The sequence below is a fragment of the Acromyrmex echinatior genome, unplaced genomic scaffold (assembly GCF_024713525.1).
Source record: "Acromyrmex echinatior isolate Ae372 unplaced genomic scaffold, ASM2471352v2 Scaffold20, whole genome shotgun sequence".
NCBI classification, from domain to species: domain Eukaryota; kingdom Metazoa; phylum Arthropoda; class Insecta; order Hymenoptera; family Formicidae; genus Acromyrmex; species Acromyrmex echinatior.
The window spans coordinates 1,416,434-1,433,301 of NW_028259054.1; the positions used below are offsets into that span (position 1 = coordinate 1,416,434).

A 16,868-nucleotide genomic window follows, 5' to 3' on the forward strand; every position below is an offset into this window, starting at 1 on the left:
TAAAACTGATTAAGAAGAGACGTTCACACAATGCAATAGAGAATTACTTAAGATTTACTGGAATGCGCCTACATTCGAAAAATAGAACGTAATTTAATTTTTATATATTTTTTATATTTGTTTGATTATTTTGAAGATGGCTGAAAAAACAATTGAAATGTCGATGTATATGATTATATATGTGTATGATTATATATTAAGAATAAATAAGAATCGATATAGTAATATACAAACAGTAATCGTGTAATAGCTCTCATTTGCCCGGCTTTATTTTAATATTATTTTTTGAATAAGGGGCATTTCATGTGAAAGTGAACTACCCATTTTCAAAAACGTTCTGAATTTTAACGAACTTATTGATGTTGATGCGTTTGAGGATGCAATCCGTGTTGTGCAAAGTCTTAGACTTTTAATCCAGCTAGTTTAATAGCAAAAAGTAGAAATTTTGCGATTTTTCATTGTTCATATATCTTTCTAGATTTTTTTCAGATAGAAAGTAGAATTAATAAAATAAAATTAGTGCCGTTTCCTACAGAAAAAAAGTCTGCTCTTTCACGTGATAATGTCCTATTTTAAATAACTTTTCATTATTATTCCTGTTCAAGTATTTAAAATCTTTAAAATCGCGCCATAATTAGGAGATTTTTGTTCTTAATAGCTCTAAATAGTACTATATAGCAATTTTAATTGTACGAAGCCGCATTCTGGCAGGCCTAGCCGTTTTCAAGATATAATTTCAGAAAGATAGCGGTACATGACAAAGTGTGTATCCAACTACTCGGTTACGCGTATGGCGCCGCACCAGCGTTTTTCAATATTTTCAAGCATAATATTGTATATCAACAAACAATTTCATCTCAGCGGAGAATTTAAAGTCTCATTTCCCAGTAAACAAATGTTACATGTAACGTACTTTTTGATTGCAATGTCAGCTCAACAAAATAACTGTAATATAACACGTTACTAAAAAGTACGTTACATGTACACATTGTGTTTACTGAATTGATATTACTGAGACACGACATTGCGTAAATCGGTCTTAAACTTCGCTACGATCTTGTTTCACGTGTCATGCTTGGTCAATACTGGATTAGCTAGTGTTTCGGTAGCAATATGGTAACAAAAACAATTACATAAAATTGTGAAGTCCTTGTTGAAGCATTTAAGTGAGTATTCTTTCCTATTGTTTTATGTTTGGATACAATTTAAATAAAGATAATATTATAATGGCTCAATAATAATAAATAAACATTAATAACAATAAGGATTGTGAGCCAGATTTCAATATATTTAAATTTTTGACGTTTCGATCGTCAGGTCATCCTCAGTGTATACAATGTAGAAAAATTAAATGTAAAATTAATAAAAATTATGAAACGGTTAGATTCTAAAATTATAGTTACGCGATGTAATACGATGCATCTAATCGTTTTATGATTTTTATTATTACCCATTTAATTTCTCCTCATAACGAGATTAAAAAGTTATACGCAGTACAATTAGGAAACAATACCTACGTAAATAAAAAATATCAGAAGAAATTAAATGGGTAATTTTCCAAACAGAACAAAACAATAGGGAAAAATACTCATTTAAATGCTTCAACAAGGATTCCACAATTTTATGTGATTGCTTTGTTGACCGTATGAAACATTAGCTAATCCAGCACTAACCAAGCATAATACATGAGACAAGATCGTAGCGAAGTTTAAGACGGATTTCCGTGCCTCAGCGATGGCAAAACTTTAAATTCTTCGCTGTGATGAAATTGTTTGTTTTACGCTGTTGTTATTACGCTTGGAATTGTTAAAAAACGCTGATGCGGCGCAATGCGCGTAATCAAGTAGACGGATACAGACTTTATCATGTATCGCTGTCTTTCTGAAATTCTATCTCGAAAACGGCTGGGCCTTCTAAAATGCAGCTTCGTACTTTAAGTCTCTAGTAAATTATATTAATTGTTATTTAACATTATTAAATATTATTAAAGTCTCTAGTAAATAATAAATAGTACTATATTTAGAGAACAAATATCTATTAAGAACAAATATCGATACTGGCCCCTGATTACAGCGCGATTTTAAAGATTTCAAACACTTGAACTTGAATGATAATGGAAAGTTACTCAAAATAGGACATCACCACGTAAAAGAGCAGACTTTTTTCTGTAGGAAACGGCACTTCATTTTATTAATTCTATTTTCCGAAAAAATCTAGAAAGATATATGAATAATGAAAAATTGCAAAATTTTTTTCTTTTGCAGCTATTAAAAAATAAACTAACGGGACTAAAAGTCTAAGACTTTGCACAACAGATTGCATTCTCAAACCCAACATCAGTAAATTTCATTAAAATTCGGAACGTTTTTGAAAATGGGTTCACTTTCACATGAAATGTCCCATAATTAAAAATTTTCAATCTATTTTAATCTCTTTTCGGATACTGGATTGTTGAACTGGTGTATTGAATAATAATACAACGTTATAATACAATTGCATTTTCTGGTTCTGTGAAAAAAAACGCGAACTTCATCGGTGCGATCGTGCTTATATAGCGTTATTATATGCGTACTACGTATTATATATACACTAGAGAATCACTTAAGTTATCAGTGTATCGCGCATTACTGTCGATTGAAGTAGTGTGATTACTTTAACCTTTTCGTGTCCTAATGAGAGTCATTTTATAAGGTATTCGTGATCATTTTAATGAAAGATTCAGGTCGTGAGAAAAATACTTATTAAAGTAGTAAATTGTTGAAATGTCGGGAGATCGAAGACAAATTCTTACAAAATATATTTACAAAAGATATCCCACAATTTTTGTATTCTTTCTTAAATCTAATGAATCTTAAAAATCAAGACTGTATAAGGTAATAATAATGATAAGGTAAAATAATGATAATAATTTGAATGATAACAAGTGGGATATTTCTGTAAACTAAATTCTGTAACTATATATAACATTTAATTACACAATACAATTAATTAATAATTAGATTTTATATATGATGATTGGATCTATTTACTTATTTATCTAAGTAATATAAGTACCATTAAGCATATCCTCATCAGTTCAAATGCTGCTATTTTATTTTTATCACTTTATCGGATAATACTCGACATATATAAAATCATGAAAATGTAGTTTACGAACGCATGTGATAATTAACGACATATCAACTACTTGACGTTTCATTCGGCACTCCCGATGCACTGTATGTGAAACGTTCACTTTTTTATGAACAAAAACACGAAAAAAGCAGAGTGATAAAAATATTTACGTCTATGAGACTGAACAACGTGTATCAGTGCGAGCAAAACATGGTGGTTTTCGCTACATTCCACTCACGGCATTACCAACATTCGCATTACCAACATTCATTCGTATGATTTAATTATTTTTAATAAAAAAAGCACATGTGTAACTTCAATCCGATTTAACTTAGCGTGGAAATGACGAATGCGATCTTAAAGATGTATCACACGCATAATCCCTTCAAATAAACTATATACATATGAAAGTTGTGTGAATAAGATTATATTTTTATTTAATAACACTTTTTTATCGTTTATTCATTTTATTAATTATTTTTATTGTTAAAAATTAAAATTTTTAAATTAATAACAAAAATCTAAATTTTTTTGTATAAATTCTTTAAATATTCAGAGTAACTTGTGCAAAGTTTCATTGCGATTCACTGATTAATTACAAAGGTATAAAACAGATAAATATTTTATTTATTTACTAGACAACTAGTTCATGCATTACAATGTAACTATTATATATAAATAATCTTGAATATATTATGTACTTATATTTAAAAATTGAGATTTTTGTTATTTATAATATGATCAACAAAAGCTTTCGTTATAAACAATAAACATCGTAAATATGAGCATATAAACCTCGTGTTAGATATTTTTGCCTAATTATTCTTTATTTCAAAAGTAATATATCTATAAAACGTTTTCGACCATCTATCTGATCATCTTCAGTATAAAACGGAATTGTGTTCTAATTCTTAAATTGATGTTTAACTTAGTTTAATTTTAATGGATTTCTTTAATAATCTACAATTATACAAACCAAATTGCCTTCTTATGAATTCAAAGAAAGAAATATTTAAACGTATGTATAATTGAAATTAGTGGAGCACACATTTAAAAAAATACCATTTATTAAAATAACTTATGATCTAAATAGTAAACTGTCATCAAATTGACATATTATTTTTAAATGTCATACATAATTACATCATCTCATTAAGTTAACAATACATATGATTAAGAATCAAAATAATTATTCAACAATTAGTAGATATAAAATTTTCAGTATTCAAATAAACGTTTGAGATAACGGCAAATCTTACAAACAATTATTTTGTATATATTTTAATACAAAATACTACGCAAATTTAAACCGTTCATTTAAGTTGTAACAAAATATCATTCATTATACGAATATTGTTTACAAACAAACACGCCATGAGGATTGTACAATATTTCATTTCGCACTTCTAGTGTATATTTATACGCAATCTTTTCATTTGTCTGTCTGCGTTAGACATTGCATGAAGTCTTCAATACTTGAGCACATATTTATAGCTTATCAAGATCTTTATATTTATTCAATTTTTTTACTTAGATTTTCACAATTTCAATTTTCTGAAGATGATTTTAATAATAAAATTTTAACTTTGAACTCTGCTTTTTCTCGTCCTGCAATAATGAAATAGTTAAACTCATTTGACAACAAGATGACGTTAAAGATTTATCAATTTTATATAATTTTATTTGTAATGTTTTTATTGTTCAACCTGTGATGACTTTATGACTTTATATTTTTGATATATTATATCTTTCTTTCCAATTTTTAATTATTTTTCGTATATGACCTGAAGAAGACTTATAGTTGTTAGTATAGTCGAAACCGATTAATTTATAGATAAAATCTAGCATATATTGTATCTATCTAACATATATTGTAATAAACTGGTTTATTTTTGAAGATCTAATCGTGTTTTGACCTTTCTAATTGTTAAATCTTGACTTTTCACTTTTCAAAGTTAAAAAAATGCGGAATAAAATGTGAGAAATTAATGTTCGTTCCTTACATTAACTTTAATCTTTGTTCAACTTACTCTTCATCTTTTTTTAACTCTTAAATTAGAAAAAAATAAAAAGTTAGTTGAACCGAGATTAAAATTGAATTATATTGGTAAAAAGCATAAGTAACGCGATCATGAATTGAGAGAAACAAACTGTTGAGAAATGTATTTTGGGTGGTACTGTGATAAATTACAATGATAGCCTCTATCATCACAATTATGTTCATTTCTTTAAAAAAAAATTCTTAAGGATTCGCATTGAGCTGTTAAAACGCTAAAAATTTTATTATCTCGACATAGTTATATGCAAAACTTTAATCTAACTTTTTTTCAGAAAACTGCACGGAAAAACTGTATGTATTAGCATTAATGTTCCGATTAAAACAGCAGTTTAATTGGAAATCTTGTTAATTCAATGACACAGAATTAAACAAATAACATTTTATTTAAACAAGAGTAAGGTATATTTATTTCATTAATATTATCTGAATTAACAAAATTATTTTCAATTATAAATCTCTATTAACTAATGCTGGTTAATATATTTTTTTATGTGCTATATGTAAAAGAAATTATTTTATAATTTTTTTATAGTACAAACAAAAGATATTTTTAAAAAAAACTTTAAAGCAATAAATCATCTTATAAGAATTAAACAGAAAATATACATAGAACATTTCAGTATTAAATATGTATAATTTTTCTTTAATGGAAGCAAAATTGATAAATAATAATTAACTCATCTTTAAATATCATTTTATTTAGCGACATATTTTTCATTATTCAAATCACAATTCATTACCTACAATAAAATTCAAAGATGTGTAATTAGTAATTATTGATGCTTAACAATAGTACTATAATTATCCATACGTCGTTAAATAATATTTTAATACATCAATGATAATTGATTTCCTACAAGAAAACATAAATGATTTCATTAAACATAATCGTGAGTTATAATCATAATAGTCGTTCATGTGTCGATTTTGTGATAATATTGTAACTGATTTTAATTCTAATCATTGATTTTTTTGTATTTCTTTTTATGATCATCAATAACGTTCCACAACGCCAAAACAGCTAAAATAATTCAAAATTCCTTAAAATTTCGCTAACAAACCGCTCTTCTATTAGATTCGAGCAATCATATATCATTTTTTAATTAAATTTATATATCTTGTTCAACAAATGTAAAAAATAGGAGCAAAAAATTAGAAGAAAATTGTATATGACATATAATTACTTTATATAATTTCTAATTAAATGAACTGTAATATACATACACACATACATACAAGAAAATGCATGTGTGTGTGTGTGTGTGTGTGTGTGTGTGTGTGTGTGTGTATGTATCGCGCGCGCGCGTATATACAGGGTGTTTGGAATAAATCTTCCGCATAGGAGCAGAATGAACTAAACTAAGACGAAAAGTCCTCTATCATTTTGCAATTTTTGCAATAGTAACATAGTTTATTTTCTTCTCATAGAACTTTACGAATTTTTTCAGAATTTTTTATCAACTTTTTAGTACTGCATTTTCATTTTTACCAACAGAGAAATTAAAATATGGTATTAAAAAATTCTTAAAAAATTCGAGCTCTATGAGAAGAAAATAAACAATTTTTGTCTCTTGCAATTTTTCTGTAAAGTTGATAGTATTTGAATAAAAAATTATTGAAGACCAATTTTCGGCAATTTTTAGCAATTAATATCTTAAACTATTGCGAGAATTGCAAAATGGACTTATGGAATAGAGGACTTTTCTTTTCAGTTCAGTCCATTCTGTCTCTATGCGAAAGATTTATCATTACTTTCCAAACAATCTGTATGTATGTATGTGTGTGTGTGTATATATATATATATATATATACATACGCATATTCTTGATCTTTTTAGAATTAAAATATTTCATAATCAATTCCATTTGTAAATACTCCAGCAATTTTAATTGAGCATGAAAATCTTATCTTAAATCTATGTTCCGAAAAGAAGATACAAATATTTTTTCATAACTTGTATTTTATATAGGACTTAATAAAACAATATTCTGTTTTAAAAATTACTAGAAATCAAGGGAAAAGATAAAACAGAGAGAACATTGGAATAAATCTAACTATCGCAGTTTAACACGTTAAGTTACAAGCCAATCTCAGAATTACAATCAAAGTCTTCCTGGAGTGAGAACTTAACATATACATTATTTCTCTGATACATATATATTTATGTTCATTTAAGCATAAATTACCTTGTAAAATCATAATGATACATATGATAAAATACATAATATATTAATTTATATTTTATGCAAGAAAGCTAAAATTGATTTTCTGAAATCGCACTATATTGATTTATCTCTTGTGCTAATCTCACATATTTTACATTGCGAATGTAAATTATGTTCTTTCATAATGACATTACAAGTTACATGTAACAGGATTACATATGAATTATCTATCTTTAAAATTCATGATCTCCAAAAAATCTATGTCTCTCAGAATGTAGAAATATACGTGTAGATGAAATATTTTAAAACATTGATTTAAAGAAAGTGAGCCTTTGATCCCGCGATATACCATATTAAGAGGGTGTATTACTTTAGAAGATAAAAAAAAATGATTTTTTTTCAAGGAAGCGCCTAATATTTATCGTTTTAAAACTTTTTGCACATTTTAATAACTATTGTAAAATACAAATTGTATACAAATTGTGAAAAAAAGTATTATAAATAATAAAAATGTAAACATTTAATTTGATGCCTCGCCACATGATGTTTTATGATGTCATCTTAGCGATTGTAATTCTTGCAAATAAAAAATTAAGAAATATTTTTAATTTTTACAGAATTTTATTCTAAATAAATATTTAAAAAATTTAAAAATATATATATATACATAACAAATTAAAATTTTATGTATGTTTGAAAAAAGTTACAATTTTTATTAAGTAGCAGCTGTTCCTTTATGTAAAAAAAATTGTTAATGTTGATAATTTTTATTTAATTTTTAAGTCATCGAAGATAGCTGACTATTAATCAATTAATGAGCCCTATAAAAAGCTGATTGATCAAGTAATTTTTTTCTCAATCGTGTACACAAAATTGAAAAAAATGCAAAAAACAGATTTCGAGAAAAACGTTTTAAAGTTTTTGGTTTAGTTCTTGAACCTCACAATGCTCGGAGGCTAATCTGCTATTCCAGGGACAATAATCTTTCAGCTTTCGCATGGAATTCATTTTGAGCAATTTGATTTGAGTTATTCTACGAGCTACTTGGACCTCTCTCATGATACTAGCAAGAGAATCATTGGAATTGATCATCACCGATTTTAATGAGCTTTCGATATGTTGTAGAGCATAAAAAAATATAATAGACCTATATTTTTTTATCTCGAGGTTTAGGGGATGAAATACTTCCTTGAAAAAGATTGATTTTTTTTCTTTCGAAGCGAATATCATTAAAATTATAAGAGAAAGAAAAAATTTTCCAAAATGAAAATTGAATAGCTTCAAAAAGTACTTTGGAACAAAGCTGGGATTTAGTTGCTTAGCTTGGTTCCTGCTTCTTACTTCATCCAATTCGCACCTAAATGCTGATCGGCAGTAAACTGAAAATCGGCCAAAATGTGCAACTAAATTCCAGCTTTGCTTTAGAACTATAACAAAATTTTTTTTAATTCTTATTAAAAATTATTTATTTATAATAAAAATTTGTTTTATTACAGTTCTAAAGTATTCTTGAAGTCATTCAATTTTCATTCTGGAAAATTTTTTCCATCTGTTATAGTCTTTCGATATTCGCTTTAAAAGAAAAAAAACCGATTTTTTTCGAGGGGGATTTTTTTCTATTTCATCCTCTAAACCTCGAAATAAGTACAAAAAAAAATATGGATCTAATATTTTTTCATACTCTACACATATCCAAAGCTCATTAAAATCGGTGAGAATCAGTTCCGACGGTTCCTTTACAAGTCGTCGGCGTTCCTGTCTGGAAATTCATCTATATCTGCACGCCGTACATCCATATATACAAGCATTTATACCAAAGAATTTTGCTCTAAAATTTTAGGAATATATTCTCTCTTGAAGAGTTGTACTATCGATTCATGAAAAAAAAATCGATTTTTTTTTAATCTATGAAGTAGGATACCCCCTTAATGGCAAAACTTATGATCAATTTTTGATTGGAAGATATTAGATGTTTCTCAGAAACATCCAATACATGATTTACATTATTTTAATTCGTAATAAATTCGAATTAAATAAAATACTTTTAATTCAGCCGCTCGTGATTTCTCTTCTCCCAACATTATACGAAAATACATATCTACGATTCCCTAAGCGAAGCAAATTAATGAAAATGCTTATTGAAGTATGTATCACACTATAAATGCGTAAAGAATTACATAGTAATAAAAAAAGCCAATTATCACGTTTCATAATTCACAATTTATTTCAAGTTAAAGGATGAAAAATAATTTTTCATATTATATAATATTGATACTGTTTGTCAATGCATTTAAAAGTTTACGCAAAAACGAAATTTAGTTTTAGTCTAATCACAATTTTTCTCCACATATTCATGGAATAAAATATTTTATAAATTAACTTTATTACAACCAAATTAATCTTTATCATTTGCTTGAACACAAATCAGAGTCAGTACAAAATATGTATAATAAAACGCTTTACTATTAGATTAAGAATTGGCCAATCAATGTATAATCAATACATTATTACAGTATAATTATTTAAAAACCATACCATATTAAAAGTTTAATAATTTAATAATCTCAATTACAATGTGGCAAACAGAATTATTGAGCAGTAATCTCATCATGTAGCTAGTGTTTTAACTTCCACATTAGATCGGGGAAGACATTTAATATATTAACACAATTATAAGTTGCTACGTCTTATGGTAAGATAACAAATTTCATCAAGGAGTCCCACACGCACACGCACACGCACACACATACACACGCGCGCGCGCGCGCTTGCTCACACTCAAATATTATTACTTTTCTAATAATGAAGGTGTATATAATATCTTCTTATGTGATATTATAATATGCAATTTAAAATGCTAATGATGCCTTGAAGTTTCCTCGATTGGACCGTTAATTTATTATTTTATTACAAAACGGAGTTAATGAAAACTAAGATAAAAATATGTCTAAAGAAATAGATTTAGATATTGTGATTTCAAATAAATTCAATAAAATTCAACAGTTCTGCTTTAAATAAAAATAGCACAATAGCCAATATATAAAATGTTGGAAGAACATCATTGGCATGAATTTATAAACAATAAGACAGAGAGAGAGAGAGAGAGAGAGAGAGAGAGAGAGAGAGAGAGAGAAAACAGATATGGAAAGAGAAAGAGACTTCTTGCAAAATATTGACAATCCGTTTCAGACAGAATTGGCTTATGCAGTTCGTTGGATGATGTGAATTCCGCTATCTGTATGCACAGGTGATGACAGCTCGCCAACTTTCAGCGCGAATGCTGCCTGTTCGAAGGGTTTCTGCATTGCACCCCGACTGAAAGGTCCGAGATCACCGCCGCGCTTTGCCGAACTACAATCACTGTATTTGGAGGCAAGTTCAGCGAACGTCGCTTTACCAGATGCAATTTGTTCTCTATAAGCTGTTAAAAAGATATTTTTATAGTAATTACAAAAGGTTACTAAAAGGTATTAAATATTTCAGTGTTATAGCGTAAGTTATCGCGTAAAATTCAAGCAGTAGACATACATTTGACCAAATCGAGAGCTTCTTCTTTTGACCTAGTAATATTCTCCTCTCGCCAGGAAGAAGGTCGTCGAGAGCCTGAATGTTTTACAAGTAAATGAGAACATTGCACTTCTTCAGGTCCATCTGTTTTGCCATTGCCAGATGGATCGGCAGGTTTATCTGGTCTATCCCACTGACTTTCCTTGGTATAAATGTTTAAATAATAGTGTTGACCTATAATAATTTTATTCATTTCAGAAACTAAAATACTAATATTAATAAACTTAAGTAGGTTTTTTTTTATCACTATTTTTATCACTATGCTTTATCAGCTCTATGATATTTCACATAAAGCAAAACTTAATATCAAACATTTTAAATTCAGTGAATATTATGATCATGTTCAAGAAAACCGAGGATCAATTGCAATTTTTAAAGGAAGCCTTAGATTAGAAATAGAAGTAACTAGATTAAACTAGAACTATTTTCTTCCATTATACATTCTCATCCAAAAAATTGGAAACACTTTAAAAATTTTGAGATTACTTAATATTTATATATTCATACCAATGTATGTTATGTTTCTATAATAATAATTCTTTAGATCCAATAACTATTGTTGACTCTGAAGAATTATTGCTAAAAGAACATCTTATTATAGATAATAATCTAAAAAAAATTTTTCAAACTTTTATGACCCGGAGTAAATTGATGCAGAAACAATAAAAGCAATTGTGTACTGAATTTTTAAAAAGTTTATACATGATTAATAAAGCAATCAATTCGCTGAAGTTGAAATCAACAAACCGATAGACAATGTTAATAAAAATCAATTGATAATGAGTGCGGGATATTTTCTAGTCGTTTTTCAGCAAAATCCAATCATCTCCAGCACTCAGTACACTATTCGATCTTTCGTCTCTAACCGAGATTCTATAATAAGTCGATAATATTCTACAATAAGTCCAAAAGCGGTCCTGAATTTTAAACGGTACTTGGCCAATAGCCAACTTGTACGACTAATTGTAAGATGATTCTACAATGAATTGGTAGTCTGTAGTCCTACAGTTCGTATCAGACTATCGATCTCATCAGACTCTTCAGGATGATAAGATTGCTAATTCTGATCAAATATATTGAATCAGTCTTACTGTAATTGGTCCATTATTGATCTGCAGTCAGAATTGGAAGTCAGCCTGTAAAATCGATAGTCTGATACGGGTTTAAATCTTATCAGTGAGTATTACCGGTGAAGTTGGCCAACAGTCAACTTATACAACTGAGACTACCAATTTTCTTAAGACATAGAGCCAGTTGTTCTACCTTTTGGTAAATTTTACCAGTGAGGTAAATCTGGTAATCCGCGCGTGTGATTGGATAATATTGCTACTTACTCAACAGGTAAAATTTATCAAAAGATGGACCGGTCGTTAGTCAAATTCAATTTTATTCCTTTCTATTAGTCGAACTAAACGATTGCTATATAATTAATGATTTGCTATATAATTAACAACTTATAGATGTGAAAAATCATATAGTGAATTCGCAAACTACACTAGTAGGTATTGAGTGCTTTTTCAGTGCCGCACATTCGGCTTATGCGCATTATATCAGTGCATTTGGATTGTATATATTGTCATATTCGGCAAATAAAAACTGACTCAGTGTAGTAAATTTATATTTGGACTAACCAAATGAATTGAACAAGTTCAAAAAATATTGCACTGACGTTTCTGACAGTGCAGTTTGGCATAGTACCAGTGGTTCGACACTTACACCATAGACCTGTTCTTTTTGACTAATTTTTGCACCAGTTCATCTTTCTTCCTTTTCTCTCTAGGAGGAAAGAAGAGGAAGAAAAATGAATTAGTACAAAAGTTCAGCCAAAAAGAACAGGCCTCATGTTAAGGCAGCATCAGAACAGAGTCTGTGTGTTAAATTCATTAATAGTTATCTATTTAGGTTAAGACTGAATAAAACTTAAAATCTCTAACTACAGACTCATTGTAGAATTAACTCAACTGGTTAATGAAACTTCTGATTACAGACTTTTGTAGAACCCGATAAAAGATTCGCATCAATTACGATCGACTACATACGTAATACAAAAACTTGTCGAGGGAACATCGAGGAGTATCGGACACTTGTCTTGACCACTGCGAATTGATTAGCATCAGCGAAATATCAGTGAAATATTATATGTTGAGAGGCCCGTAATCTCGCTCCGAGAGCAAAGCGCGACTATGAAATCGTGGATTCCACGATGCCTCGTGTTGAGACTCGCGCCTTAACAAGATTGCCGTTCATGGGGTTGCAACTGCAAAAATCTTCGGTTTCGACGTACCAGTCGATCTGCTGAGGCGTTTCTCCCATCCTGCTGGTAGCTCCTCGTCCGCCATTACCGTCGTAGTGTATTTTCGAATTGTGTTTTGCTGTTCTCTTCGCTGGCACTCTCTATATCAAACTTATAGACATTAGTAAGAATAGACTCGCGTAGACGGTTATGGCTTCTGCACATAAAACGCGGCAACGCTTGCCGCGTGGCAGAAGTTGGCGCGATAGTTAGGAATGCGCGATTTTTACCGATTTATCGATACAATCGATTTTTTTTTGTCAAAATGTTATTTTTGGCTAATATTTTTAGAGGCCGATTTTTTTAATTGAATATCGTAGATATTCACAATCGTAACTGCGTTCGGTATTTACTGAATGCAAACGACAACCACTCACTGAACGTTCAGATTGATATATTCCCTTAGATTCTAAAATATAGACCAATCAGATGAAAGAGCTTACTGAGTGCTCAGTGAGCGGTTGTTCTGAATGCACCCACTGGCTATTACTCACTGGCTTAGTTTCCATCGAAGGTTTAAACCGGATCTGTATATGAATGTAAGAACCAACTACAGTCGAGCATTCTCCTGTCGTTCGACTGTAACAAGGGAATACTCGATTGTAGTTGGTTGGTTCTTACATTGGCTGCGTTCAGCAGAACACAGTTTTACAACCGTTTTATAATTGTCTGCTGAGATAGGATCATTCTTCTAGATCTAAAAATATAATCCAATCAGCGCGAAGAAAACTTCCAACAGTTGCAAAATAAACGTTCTGCTGAATGCAACCATTCTGATCCGGTTTAAGGATACTGTCCCACATACACGGAATCGGAACGACGGAACGGATTTCTTATTAAAAAAAATTGAATTCATTACAATTCCGTTCCGTAAGAAATTTCTTTACCCGTCCCATGTAGACGGAACGGAATGGAAACAGACGGAATGTTACCTCGGTCGCAAGCTAATTTGCTTAATTTAATTGATATTTCGTTATTTTAATGCAACTAAAACAGTAATATGTTTAATTCGTGCAATTATCTTACAATTATCCTAGCAAACGAGTATGGATTAAAATAGTTTAAAATTTTTTTCTATCTGAATGCGTATTTTAAATAGCGAATACTTTTTTTGGATTTAATTAAATTCAATTGGATTCAATTAGATTCAATTGGTTGCAATTGGATTGAGAAACTGCATTTCCTATTCAAAATTTTGAATTGAACAGTATTCACAATGTGTGTGTTGTGCACAGAAAAAACTAATATTACTTTTAGATTGAAAGGCATAGGGATATGCTCCAATTCCTATAAATGAATAAAAATGCATTCAGGATTGAAAAGCATTCATTTTAACATTCGTGAATCAATATTTCTGACAATCTGAATCCATTTCAATTCATTTCAATTCATTCTCGTTTGCTGGGCTATAACATTACTTTGAATATTCAAAAAATATTTAATTATAAGAGTGAAATATATTTTGTTACTAAAATTCCATTGTGTTCCGGCGACGGGTAGAGAAAATTTTTATGGAACAGAATGGCATATTCAACTGAGTTGGTTGAATCTAAAAATTGAAACGAATATTCAAAAACATTTTTTATAAATCTACAGCAATGGATGAAGAAGTAGTGTTATTACTAATGTTAAAATTATTGCAAAAGGCAAGAAATGTTGGCGTGCTATTCCAATATTTAAGAGTATGCGAAAATTTTATTTTGCTTATAACGTTTTATTGCAACAGCAGAAATATACAAGAAAACGAAAATTCTGAATACAGTCAATATTTACACAAAGAATGAGGCGGCGCACCAGAACGCAAATGACAATTTAATCCTTAAGATGCAAACGACCTATCATGAGAAATTCTTCAATTATTTCAGAATGACATCAGAATTATTTAAAAAATTACTGGCATTATAGTTGGACTATGTATACCAGGTGTATGTATAAGTTTTTTCCGGTTTTTTGGTAAAAAAAGAACACGTAATTTTCAAGGGAAATTAATTTTTTTTTATTCAAAATATTGGCTTCATTAGCTGTAATGCTTCTGCTAATTGCCGTTGAGTTTGAGTTGGGTCTTCATCCAATAACTCCTGCAATTGCTCGTCTTCGCATTTTTGTGGTCTACCAGAGCTCACTGTCTTTCACATTGAAATCACTATTTTTAAATTGTCAAAACCATGTCTCACATGTTCTAATCGATGGAGCGTGTTCACCATATGTTTCTACCAGCAAACGATGATTTTCAACAGCCTTTTTCTTTTGATTAAATAAAAAAAGCAATGCGTGCCGCAAATGTTCTTTTTCAGGCACAAAACTCGACATGATCACTGAACGATAAAACAAAGACGCTAGTTTTTGGCGGACTTAACTTGTGTGTGTTTGTAGTTAAATGTCAGACGAACAAAATGGCGTATGTGTCAAATTAATACGCTGCGTACTTTTCGCTGGCGCCATCTCTTAGTTAAACCGGAAAAAACTTATGCATACACCTGGTATATAAAACAAGAATATGTCATATTGAAAAATAAAAATTATTATTAATTTTCTTTTTCGAAGTTGTCAAATTCTCAATCATCAACAATAGCCAAATCAACATAGTCTGCAATCGACATGACATTCTGTTGATTCCGTATCGTTTCTATACCATTCCGGCCACGATTCCAGTGATTCTGATACAGTAGAGAAACTTCTTATGGAACGGAATGCTAGTGAATTGATTTTTAGTAAGAAATCTGTTCCATCGTTCCGATTCCGTGTACATGGGACGGCATTCTAAATCCTCGGTGAAAATTAGGCCATTGTCAGTAGTATTACCAATACACATTAGGGGCTCCGCACAATAAAAGGAACAGGGAACAGAGAACAGAAAATAAGAATTTCAATTTATCAGAAATTATGTATTGTATATGTGGAATACACATGTTGAGTAATAAAATGATAAATATATATAAATAAGCAGCCTACGTATAAAAACATTTTGTGTCATCATTATCTTTAATTAAGAATTTTTTTAAATGGAATTGCATTCATTTTCATCACATGAATCTAATGCCCGTATTCATAGTCAGACCTTATACTTAAGGCTTTCTTAAATTTATCTTTAGATGCTTAGCAGCCAATGAAATAATAGAGCATCTAAAGATAAATTTAAGGAAGCCTTAAATATAAGGCCTGACTATGAATACGGGCATAATACTTCCATGTAAACAATATGGGACGCCATTTTTATTTTACACTAAAAACGGTTTTTATTCCTTGCCTGCACGCTTATACTCATCAGTTCTGGATTGCACTAGTTTAGAGTGTCGATTCTATATTTTCAAACAAGATGAAAATTACAAAAGTAGCAAATTAGTTAAGCGTTGACCAATGAAATTATCAGTATTCTAGAAAATTCGCTCACTTTTAATTTTCATTTCGTTTCAAAATACAGAATCGATTCTCAGTTCAGTTCTAGTGTAATCCTCGTGCAGGAATAGAAAACAAACTTATGATTTCTGATAGGTTGAAAATCTTATTCTCTATTCTTTGTTCCCTCTTTCTTTTATTGTGAGGAGCCCCATAGTGAGTAAAAAGTTTACTACACCATTTAAAGCGTTTCTTACAGCTTAAAATTTAAAACAAAAATCAATTAAAATTCAAATTTCTGTAAATTCATAAAATCTTGTATCTAGAAATCAGT

The 16,868-nt window shown here is 29.7% G+C and overlaps 1 protein-coding gene across 2 annotated transcripts; it reads right to left on the minus strand.

Moving 5' to 3' along the window:
- Positions 1–5,850: 5,850 nt before the first annotated feature.
- LOC105146160 (putative peptidyl-prolyl cis-trans isomerase dodo) lies at positions 5,851–13,575 on the minus strand. Of its 2 annotated transcripts, none has more exons than XM_011056246.2 (3): positions 13,190–13,575; positions 10,867–11,079; positions 5,851–10,759 (listed from the first exon to the last, which is right to left on the minus strand). In XM_011056246.2, the coding sequence occupies exons 1-3, from the start codon at positions 13,242–13,244 to the stop codon at positions 10,539–10,541; spliced, it is 489 nt and encodes a 162-aa protein (XP_011054548.1). In that variant the 5' UTR covers positions 13,245–13,575; the 3' UTR covers positions 5,851–10,538. The 2 variants fall into 2 exon arrangements, with proteins under 2 accessions (XP_011054548.1, XP_011054549.1); XM_011056247.2 differs by lacking the exon at positions 13,190–13,575 and adding an exon at positions 12,945–13,178.
- Positions 13,576–16,868: the final 3,293 nt, after the last annotated feature.

Excerpts from the sequence above, each read along its gene's own strand:
- LOC105146160 (XM_011056246.2), bottom strand. The coding sequence starts at position 13,244 with ATGGCGGACGAGGAGCTACCAGCAGGATGGGAGAAACGCCTCAGCAGA. Across the intron at positions 11,080-13,189 it reads ACGCCTCAGCAGATCGACTG|GTCAACACTATTATTTAAAC; the intron begins GTACGTCGAAAC and ends AAATTATTATAG. Across the intron at positions 10,760-10,866 it reads AGCTCTCGATTTGGTCAAAT|CTTATAGAGAACAAATTGCA; the intron begins GTATGTCTACTG and ends TCTTTTTAACAG.